At 43.9% G+C, this 11,832-nt stretch overlaps 1 protein-coding gene across 1 annotated transcript; it reads right to left on the reverse strand.

Moving 5' to 3' along the window:
- Positions 1–1,051: 1,051 nt before the first annotated feature.
- LOC141567659 (olfactory receptor 10A7-like) lies at positions 1,052–2,059 on the reverse strand. The gene is given in 3 exon segments (XM_074315866.1): positions 1,052–1,275; positions 1,278–1,923; positions 1,925–2,059. Coding segments are annotated over 3 exon segments (1,005 nt in total).
- Positions 2,060–11,832: the final 9,773 nt, after the last annotated feature.

Raw genomic sequence — 11,832 nt, forward strand, 5'->3', positions numbered from 1 at the left:
TATGGCTTAGAGAAATCCAGATACTCTTACAATGACATCAGGACTCGGTGCGTCTCTCCATCTCATGAATCTTCTGGCCTCTATATGGGTTTTATTCCAGATATGTTCCTTTTAGGTGCCTCTTGGTAGGTCCAGATCTACATCCCACCAGTCTTAAATACAGCAGAAAGACAGCCAGGCTTCCTCAGTAGGTCCAGCACAGATATGGAGATTTATTCTGACTGTACTGGCCTGAGTCCTGTGTTAATCTCAGAGACAAAAATTGATCATGGAGATAAAACATAGTAGTGGCTCCAGTGAAGGGTCAATGCCAAGTGAAGCAGCAAGAGTGAGGAGCACTGGTTCCCCCAGAAAACTGGAGGGGCTATTGGCCAGGAGAAAGGGAAGTGAGTGATGGGCAAACATCGCTGCAGATGTCTTCTACTCCAGCCGTCTTAAGGTCCAATGCCAGTGCTTGCTGCCCTGTGGGCACTCTGGCAGGAGACTCTGTCCTCTCAAAGAGGGACTGTCCTGAGGGTATATCTGAATAGTCACTCATTCTTTTGGAACACGTTATTATTATTTTTTATTAGTTTCAGGTGTACAAAACAATGCAATAGACATTTATCATTTATATCCCTCATTTATATCCTCCACAGTGATAACCCCCTCCCCCCATCCACTACCCCTCTGACATCGCACACAGCCCTTACATTTGCACCACATCTATTCCTAATGCTGTACGCCACTTCTTGTAAATATATATATATATATATATATATATATATATATGTTATACATATATATGTTATACATATATGTAATTATAGTTGACATTCATTATTTGGAGCACATTTATTGAGTGACGACTATGTGCCAGACAGTGCCAGGTGCTGAGGATAAAATAATGAGTAGAAGTAGATATGGCCACCTTACAGCTTAGCAGGGACCGGCAGACATTAACCAAGTCATCAAACAGATACAATGAAAAATGTAACTGAATAGACGTTTTTGCAAACAGATATACCAATGGCCAACAGGTGCAGCAGAAGGTGCTCAACTTCACTGAGCATCAGGGAAATGGAAGCCATGGACCATGGGTCCCTCTTCTTTGAAGAAACACACGCGCCAGGGTGGCCTTCACCTCCTTGTTCTGAAGGCTGTAGATGAGCGGGTTGAGCATGGGGGTCACCAGGGTGTAGGACAGGAGCACCACCTGCTTGCTCTCCAGGGAGCAGCTGGCTTTGGGCCACAAGTGGATGACCCCTGTTGTTCCATAAAACAGAACCATCACCATAGGTGGGGGGCACATGTGGACAGGGCCTCGTGGCGCCCAGTGGCCGATGGCATCCGCAGGACAGTGGCCAAGACCCCAGTGTAGGACGTGGCTATCAGACAGAAAGGGACCATGATGACCAGCACTGTGGCCGCCAACACACTGGCCTCGAAGACGCGGGTGTCCTCACACACCAGGCTCAGCAGAGGTGCAATGTCACAGAAGAAGTGGCGGACGCCACGGGGCCCACAGAAGGGAAAGCGGAGCAGCCAGATGGTGAAGACCAGCGACACGGGGACCCCGGCCAGCCAGCACGTGGCGGCCAGCACGTGGCAGAGCCGTGGGCTCACGATGGCGCCATAGTGCAGGGGCCAGCAGATGGCCACGTAGCGGTCCCCGGCCATAGCGGTCAGAAGGAAGCACTCGGACGTGACGCAGGACAGCACCAGGAGCAGCTGCAGGGCACAGCCCGCGGGCGACACGCCCCTCCCGGGCCACATCAGGGTCACCAGCAGCCAGGGCACGATGTCCAGCGAGAAGCAGATCTCCACCAGGGCCAGCTGGCGCAGGAAGAAGTACCTGGGCGTGCGCAGGGCGGGGTCCAGCGCGGTGAGCAGCGCGATGAGCGTGTTGCCCAGCAGCGTGAGCAGGAAGGCGGTCAGGGTTAGGGTTAGGGTTAGCAGCGAGCAGGGGGCGCAACGCGGGCACGTGCGCGAAGCCCAGCAGCACGAAGTCAAGCTCCCAGCTCTGGTTGGCCCAGGGTGGGGCTGCAGGGGCGCCGGGGGGGCCCAGGGCCAGAGGCATGGACCCGGGTGAGGCGACCGCGCCCAGTGTGGAGAGGAGCCTGGGGAGGAAAGAGGAAAGGAGAAGCACCAGGTGGAGAATTGCGCCTGCTTCGCCCTGTCCCCCCAGTGCAGGCTGGGCCTCCTTGAATGCCCCTGCCCGTGAACCTGGAATGAGAGCCAACAGCCTCTCCAAGGCCCATGGGACCCTGGCCAGCCGGGCCCCATCCACCTCTCTGAGTTCATCTCCACTGAGTGTGTCCACAATGGCTTGTTCTGCCTCCGGGCCTTTGCACTGGCCATTCTCTCCCTTGGAAATGCTTTTCCCCTGGGTGTTTGTATCACTGTTTCCCTTTTACAGGTCCTGGGTGGACTGGTTCTTGACTACCTCTCTGATCCCATCTCCTCTCAATCTTTTCCCTCACTAAGTCCAGCGTGGAAGACCTCCTCATTACCGTGATACCTGCCATGTCCTTCTCACCTCAGGCCCTTTGCACTTGCACAATCCCATCCCCCTCACTGTTGGTGGTGTTGGCCTTTCTCCTCCTCTAGGTCTTCATTCAAATACCCCCTTTTCAGGATCCCCTCCCCTGATGGCCAAAATAACGTGTGCAGCCCCCCCCCCACTATCTACATTTGGAAGTAAGTTGAATTCAGTTTGTGCTCAATAAAGTCTATTTCCCTCAGAGACCGTGAACACCATGGGACTATACACTTTTCCATGTAATACCCTGCAGCTTTTATTCTCCATTGCATGGTACTGCAACTTCTCTCTCACAGGAGTTTTTGTGATGAATAAATGAGAGAACACACACAAGTTCTTAGCACTGGGGCTGGCACTTACAGGTGCTCAGTAAGTGTGGTGAACATGTCATGGGCATCAGTGTTCATTAAATGAATTCAAAACCCACACCATGTCATTTCTATGCTCCTATTACCTGCAAGAAGAAACTTAAATATGCTGTCATGGCATTCAAGCCTCCTGGAGGCACAGCCCATGCATTCATGCTTTTATGCATTCATGCTTTTATGTCAGCCACAGTGTATTCACTGCACAGGGCACTGTCACAGGCACTGAGTTGGGGTTCGGGGGTGAACAGGAAAATCAGAGCTGTTCCCTGGTCTCATGATGCTTTGGGAGAACAGAGAGATGGCTTCCTCAGAAGGGGGGCAAAGAGGTTTTCCTAGAATGGCGCCCTTACCCCGGGCTCATGTCTAGCTCAATGAGACGCTCCATCAACACTTACTGCAAGCATTAACCTCTATCTTGCCCATGATTTTATCCCAGGCACCTAACACAATGCTTGGCCTGTAGTAGGTGCTGAATAAATATCAATCTTGTCACATGTGACTATGTCACATTCCCCAGGACAGAGATCAGCGTATGGCACAAAAGTGTTTGTTGGCTAACTAAAGAGAGGCTCTAGGTTCTCATTGCTCCTCTCCACTTAAATACATTCTTTTCATAGTTTCCCCAAGCACTGTAATGAGGCTGGAGTCAAGGATGAGGTGTTGAAGCTCTGAGTCTGCCATTTACTAACGCTGCAGTGTGCTTACTTCCTCCGAACCTCACTTTCTCATCTATAAGTGGGTTACATTGTCAAACAAACAAACAAACAAACAAACAAACAAACAAACAAACAGAAAACTTGTGTCTCAGGACTGGATGAAGAAAATTAAGCCCAGAGAATGTAAGTGTCTGGCTCAATGTCAAGAGGAAACCGGTACTCTGCAATTGAATAACTTTCCCGGAGTCACACAGCTGTTAAACAGTAGCCTAGAGATTCATGCTCTTGCCTTTCCATCAACCAGGTTGACACTCCCCCTTCTCAAAGTTGGGGATGCCATGAAAAAGCCACTGTGTACAACTAACGATGGTCCTACATGGTAGTGTCTCCATGCCAACCACCCTGGTCCAGGCTGTGATCATTCTTCACATAAAAGCTGTCATGGGCTCACACCTGGCCCCTCTGCTTCTGCTCTCACCAGCCCCAACCTACTCCCTACCAGAGCAATATGACTTAACTCATTGTGGAAAATAACTGGGTGCCTAGCACAGAGCATGGCTTCTACATTCCAGACAGGAGACTGTAGTCTGCTGATGGACACATTTTAGATTTGTCTTCTGCTACCCGAACCAACAAAGGTTCCCATCAACTCTCCAAAGACCCATATCTGCCTCCACTCTTCTGAAAATTTATCCCTAGTCTTATTTATTCAACTGATATTCACTGAACACCTATTCTGATCCCAGAAATGTGCTAGTTAACTGGGCTTCTCTCCAGAGAACAGACTGTTGGGGGTCAGGAGTGAACCAGGGAGCAGAATCAGGAGGCAGTTGCAGCAGTCCTGGTGCTGGTGACAGTGGCTGGGACTTAGGGGTAGATGCCTAGATGATGAGACATACCATTTTCAGGATCAATTTTGGAGGTCGAGCCAATAGATGTTGATGATGGAGTGGATATGAGGAATGGAGGGTCAGGGGGAATAAAGGGTGGCTGAGATGTTTGTGCAGAGCAACGGGATAATATCATTTACTGAGATGGAAAGAGTCAGAGATGGTCAAGTTTGGGGTTGGGCTAAGGAGAATGAGGGTTCAGCCTGGGACACAATTATGAGAGCTCTGTGGGACACTCAGTTGGGTTGTAGTGGAAACAGCTGGATTTCCAGATCTTGGGTTCAGATGAGAGCTCAGGATGGGGATAAGTGTCAGCATAGAGAAACTTTTCAAAGTCGTGGATTGGATGAGCTGACTCAGAAAGATGATGTTGATTTAACGCCTCCCAATTTCCATTTTCTCCTCTGTAATAAGAGGAGGACATAAGAATTGGTGTTCTAACTGGGCACTCACTACCATATGAAGTACTATTATTATCATCCTTGTTTTTTATAGGAGGAAACTGAGGGTCAGGGAAGTTAAGTGAGTTTGCCCACGTCAATGGAAAAACATGGGTCTGAACCCAGAGTGTCCAGCCAGCTCTGGGATAAGCTTGATCCCATGCAGCTTCTACCCACAGTAGACAATACATAATTTATTTAACACACACACACACACACACACACAAAACATGAGTTGGCCCCCTGTACACCCCTATTTCCCCCAAACCCACACAGAACACCCCACCCCCACCCCTTGCCTCCCTCAGTCCTGGTAGATGAAGTCATTTGCACTTACCCAGTGACAATTACGAATTATGTCCTCCACTCCCTGTGAACTGGGGTCATGAGCAGAGCTCAGATAGAGCTGGGTTCAAATCTGGGCTCCACCCTTTCCGACCATGTGATCGTGGGCAAGGGCATTTGCATCTCTGAACTTCCATTCCTTAGTGAATAAACTGGAGGGGGAAAATTTTTTTGTTAGAGACCCAGTTCACAGGGTCATGAGGATCCAGTGAGGTTGCATGTCATAGACTTGGAACAGCACCCAGCATGCACTGCAAACTCAGCTTCATAGAACACACCCTGGGTAGTGGCAGAGGACACGTGTGGGTTGTAGCTAAATGAGATGTTAGTTTGGTCATAAAATTTTAAGGTTTTTCAGGGAAAATGTGTTCCTATACTATTAATATCCTACTCAGCTTTATCTCATGCAAAATGGGGACAATATGATACTTTCCTCATGATGGTGATTAAAAGAGTTAACCTAGACTAATCAATAGGACGAGGGTTGGCACCGAGTAGGAGCTCAGAAATTGTTATTATCATCAACTATTTAAAAAAATAATAATCCCAGATGCCCATTCCTAGCTGTGTGACCTTGGGACACTTTTGTTTCCTCTTCAAACCTCCACTGTCATTTTATTATATATATATACACACACACATATATATATACATATATATGTATATATATGCATTGGCATCCCCAGTGTGTGTGTGTGTGTGTGTGTGTGTGTGTGTGTGTGTGTGTGTGTATATATATATATATATATATATATATATATATATATATATATATACTGGGGATGACAAAAAATGTATACACATGGCTTGTATTCATCTCTTGTTATTGGCATATATCGAGTATCACAATTATAATACGGTTTTCTCCTTTCTTAAAATGTGTATACATTTTTTGGCACCCTCTGTATATATTTATAAATGCAATGAGTGTGTCTGAAAAGACACATGAGATTCTGCTAACAGTGGTTGCCTTTGGAGAATTTCACTGGGGGTCAGACAGAGAAGAGACATTGGTCATCATATATCCTTGGAACATTTTTTATTTTGTCCTTGGACATGTATTTTGCTTCTCAAAGTTTTGCTTCTGCAAAAACTGTAGACAGTGTTTGTAAACAAACAAACAAATTTGCTATAAAAATATTTGATCCACTTCTATGAGGTCCCTAGAGTAGTCAAACTCATAGAGACAGAAAGTCAGTAGAAGGGTGAGTGCCAGGGGCTGGGGGAGGGAGAAATGGGGAGTTAGTGTTTAATGGGGATAGAGCTCCAGTTTGGGAATATGGAAAAGTTCTGGAGATGGATGGTGGTTATTGGTTGCACAACAATGTGAATGTACTTAAACTACTGAACTGTACACTTAAAAATGATTAAGATGGTAAATTTTATGCTATGAGTATTTTACCACAAATTAATAAAATAAAAAAGTTAAGTATTTTGAAATAACACAGAGATATATAAAATAGAAAGACAGCATCCCCCAGAAATCAATCCCTGCTTCCAGGGTTGATCATTTGTCTTATAACTGTCAGATATTTGTTATTTTCATGAAAAGTTTTATATGATTTGACTCCTACTGTAGTATAACACCATCTAACACTTTGGAATCAGAAAATAATTAGGTTTATGAAAATTTGCCAGTATCTCCATTACCCATAGATCATCCCTTTGAATGTTTGATGCACTGGATATAGATTTCATTTTTAAAACAAAATTGCAATTGATTTTTAATCATATTTTGCATTTTCGTGTGTTTCATCCATGGAATATTTTTCCACGTTAAATAAAAATGTTCGTGAGTTTAATTGGTGCACCATATCTTGTTATATGGCGTTGGCATGTAATATTTAACCAATTCTAAGTTATATGAAAAAGCTTCAGTTTCTTGTCAGCCAAATGAGGTGAGTGAAAGTACTTATCTCAGGGGCTTGTGGTGGGGATGAATGGAGCTCACGTATTAAAATTCTTAACATGGAGGGTCCTAGCATATAGCAAGAATTTAACAAGTGCTGTCTTATTATCATCATTATTACATGATCATGTTGTGCCCAGTTGTTTAGAATTCTAAAGAATGCTACAATGGACATCTTTGTAGACAAACTTTGGGATTGTCTTATTTTAAAAGTGAATTATGGTGAAAAAGAACTGAGAGAGGGAGAAATAGGCAAGGAGGGATGAAAGAAGGAAGAGGGACAGAGGGACAGAGGGAAAGAGGAAGTTCAGAAGTTAGCACAAAAGTTAGGAAGGAAGAAAGGAAGGGAGGGAGGGAGGGAGGGAGGGAGGGAGGGAGGGAGGGAGGGAGGGAGGGAAGAAGGCAGACAGGAAGGAATTGTTTTACAGTTATGGAGTATAAAGTTTTCTTGAAGGTTAGTCAATGCTCTTCATTTTCAGACCTGAAGAAGTGAAGCCATGAGAGGGCCCGTCTCTGCCCATATGACCCAGCAGCCCTCTTTCCCCACCTCCATGCTCCTACCATTATTCTGTTCTGTAAGGTTATCTTCAAATGATGGATGAAGCAGGAAACAGAAGCCCAGGTAGCTTCACCAGCTCACAAAACAAAGCAAGGGCATCTATACTGCCCCAGTCAGCTCCTCAGAAGAACCACCCTTTTCTCCCTGAACAACCAAAAAGTGCTCTGGTCTGAAGGAGGACTAAGAGGAAGTGCCAGCTCCCACTGTGTCCACACCTCAGAGGCTAACGGCAGGCTCAACGAGGTATCAACTTCTAGGGCCAGGGACTTTGAGGCTGTCATTCTCCCTGAAGACCTCAGAATCAGGGCTCATTATCTACCCTCTGTGCCCAACCACAAGCAGTGGGGAAATGGCCCTTCCATTCTATTCACCCCCTTTTTCTATGACACAGGTGTAGAAGAGTCACCTCTCCACCACAGAAAAGCCCAGTTTTGTGGCAAAAATGATTGACGTTGGCAAGAGTGTAGGTGAGTTGGTCCTCTCCTGCTCTTCTGGTGGTAATGCAAACGTACAGTCACCCTGGTGGACAAGCTGCCAAAAACCAACTTAAAATTAAAGCATGCATTGCCTAGTGCATGCCTTTATGTATGTCAATTAAATTCTCAAACAATACCGTGGGCTGATTATCATCATCATCATCATCATCATCATCATCCCCATTTTATAGATGAGGCAAATTGAGTCATAGAGAGGATAAGTCACGGGTGCAATGCCACAAAACCAGTAAAAGACAAAACAAACAAACAAACAAAAAACAGGATTTGGACTCACAAAGTCTTGCTCCAGAGAACATACATCCATTACATTCTACTGCCTCTCAAAACAATATGAATTTGCTATCTGTCAGGGTTGCCAGATAACACATAGGACACCCAGCTAAATTTCAATTTCATATAAACAACTTTCCTTAATGTATATGTGGGGACAGAGTCCCAGAGAGCAGTTTCCAGGCTCTGGGCATGGCGTGGAGAGGTGCTGGCTATGGTAGTGAATGACCATCATCTGTGATTGGTTGGCCATCAGCTGTGACCAGGTGGCCAATTGGCTACTGATGTAACTGTGGGGCTGTGTTGATTGGGTGGTTGGTTGGTTGGCAGGCAGAAAAGTGAATGGCAGACTGCAGATCCTGTGGCTACTACTGTGTGTGTCTCCACCGGCCGCCAGAGAGAATATACTGGTATGACTCCCCTACCTATGGCTCCGTGGGTGTTCCTTTTTGGCCTCACCATATCCTGCATTCTTATGTGGGGCGCCCCACACAACAGTATAATTATGCAAATAAGTTTTTAGCACAAGTATGTCCCAAATATTGCATGGACCTACTTATACTTTTTTAAAAGTTTATTTATCTGAAACTCCAATTTAACTGGGCGTCCTGCACCTTTATTTGCTAAATCTAGCTACCCTACTTCCTCATATAACGAGAAGACCGTACATGGGTAGTTCCAGGATTGGGAAATTCAACATATCAATGATACCAGCGCTTGACATTCACTTCTCTGTGAGTCTCTAAGTGTCCCCCTTAAGGTTACAAAATGGCTGCCAGTGTCCCATCCTCACAGGACAACATCCCAGCCAAGGAAAAGGCTAAAGGAGTTCATCACCACCAAACCAGCTTTACAAGAAATGTTAGAGGAACTTCTTTAAGATGGGAAAAAAAAGATCAAAATTATGAATAATATAATGGCAATAGCTACATGTCTATCAACAATTACTTTAAATGTAAATGGATTAAATGCTCCAATCAAAAGACAGATGAGGAAAATGAAATTCTACTTGGTAGGGCAGCCTGTGTCTGAGAATTCCCTCCCTGAAGACATGCCCTGTAGATTTTGGACAATAAATTTCTTATTATATATAGCCTATTGATTCGATTTCTCTGGTGGAACTTGGAGACACACACAACAGGACATTTTAACTACTGAAATGAAATGGTTTTCATTACTAAAAGTAATTGGAAGAATTTTTAATATCTCAGAGTGGTCAGAAAACTTTTAGGTCTGCCCGAATCTTTATCTTATTTGTGTGTGTTGGGGGTGGGGTGGGTGGGGATAGTCATTCCTCCTGAATGAAATTGAAAAGGAAGTGGGGGGGGGATGAAAGGTGCATTCTGATCACAAGACTGGCATCAGATGTGTTCAACAGGCAGGTTACACTCTTCATTTCTTGGCTTACTCTTGCTCCTCTTTCATTTCTTGACTTGCAAGAAAAAGCTGTGAACATTCAGAAATCAGGAAAAAAAATTTTTGTGTGTGTGGCCAGAAAGTAGTTAGTCAGAAGGAAAGAGACATCAGGTGAATTTGGAGCCTGAGGGAGAGGTGGTAGGAGAGCCAGATTACACAGTACTTTGTTGGCAACAACGAGGATTTTACATTTTATTCTTTTTTTTAAATAAAGTTTATTGGAGTGACAATTGTTAGTAAAGTTACATAGATTTCAGGTGTACAATTCTGTATTACATCATCTATAAATCCCATTGTGTGTTCACCACCCAGAGTCAGTTCTCCTTCCATCACCATATATTTGATCCCCCTTACCCTCATCTACCACCCCCCAACCCCCTTACCCTCTGGTAACCACTAAACTATTGTCTGTGTCTATGAGTTTTTGTTTCTCATTTGTTTGTCAAGTTCTTTTGTTGTTTTTGGTTTATATACCACATATCAATGAAATCATGTGGTTCTCTGCTTTTTCAGTCTGACTTATTTCGCTTAGCGTTATAATCTCAAGATCCATCCATGTTGTCACAAATGGTCCTATTTCATCTTTTCTTACTGCTGAATAGTATTCCATTGTGTATATATACCACAACTTCTTTTATTTTATTCTAAGTGCTAATGGAAGCCATTGAAACATTTTGAAAAAAGGAGTGATGCAATCTAATTTAAGTTTTAAGATCACTCTGGCTGCTGTATGGAGTGAAAAAGAGATTGGAAAGGGCCAAGAGGTGAGTCTGGGAGACCTAATAGGAGGCTATTACAGCACTCTAGTTAAGATTGTAATTTATTAATATATCCCTAAAATATAATCATGAGCAGAATATTTTATTTTCAAGGATACACTGCTTAGGAGTATATATATGAGGTCGGACAATTAAGTTCACAAACTTGTTGCAACGATGTTGCTAACCTTTTTTGATATCAGAGGGATTATTCATTATGAATTTGTACCAACTGGACAATAAAAAAAATACATAGGAGGGGTGAATGGATAAGAAAACAAAACTCTTACATTTGCTGCCTACAAGAGAATCACTTCATATTGAAAGACACACAAAGACAAAGTAAAGGGATGAAAAAGGTATTTCATGAAAATGGAAACAAAACAAAAACAAACAAACTGGGGTAGCAATACTTATACCAGACAAAACAGACTTTAAAACAAAGGCTATAACAAGAGACAAGGAAGGACCTAGTTAATTCCACTTCTGGGTATTTATCGGAAGAAACTCAAAATATTACTTCAAGGGGATGTGTGCATCTATATGTTCATTGCAGCATTTTACAATGGCCGAGATTGTGGAGGCAGCCTGGGTGTTTGTCAATGAAAGAGGAGGTGACATGGAATATTGCTCGGCCATGAAAAGGTTCTTACCATCTGTGGTGGCATGGATGGAACTGGAAGGTATTGCGCGGAGTGGAGTATGTCAGTCAGAGAAAGATATATGCAATGAGATTTCATTTGTATGTATGGAATCTAAAGAACAAAATAAACAAACAAAATGGAAACAAATTCATAGATACAGAACACATTTTAATGGTTGACAGGTAGGAGAGGTGTTGGGGGTGTGGGTGAAAAAAGGGGAAAGGATTAAGAAGTACAAATTGGTTTTTACAAAGTAGATATGGGAATGTAGGGTATAACATAAGGAATATAGTCAATAATATTGTAATAACTATGTATGGTGTCAGATGGGCACTAGATTTGTTGGGGTGATAGATGGGTGGGAGTTGGGGGTGCAGGGTGAAAAGGTGAAGGGATTAAGAAGTACAAACTGGTAGTTACAAAATAGTCATGGGATATAAAATAAAGCATAGGGAATATAGTCAATAATATTGTAATAACTATGCATAGTGCCAGCTGGTTACTAGACTAGTCAGGGGGATCATTTCTTAAATTATATAAATGTCTAACCACTATGCTG

This window comes from Rhinolophus sinicus, linkage group LG11 (genome assembly GCF_036562045.2).
Source record: "Rhinolophus sinicus isolate RSC01 linkage group LG11, ASM3656204v1, whole genome shotgun sequence".
Classification (NCBI taxonomy): domain Eukaryota; kingdom Metazoa; phylum Chordata; class Mammalia; order Chiroptera; family Rhinolophidae; genus Rhinolophus; species Rhinolophus sinicus.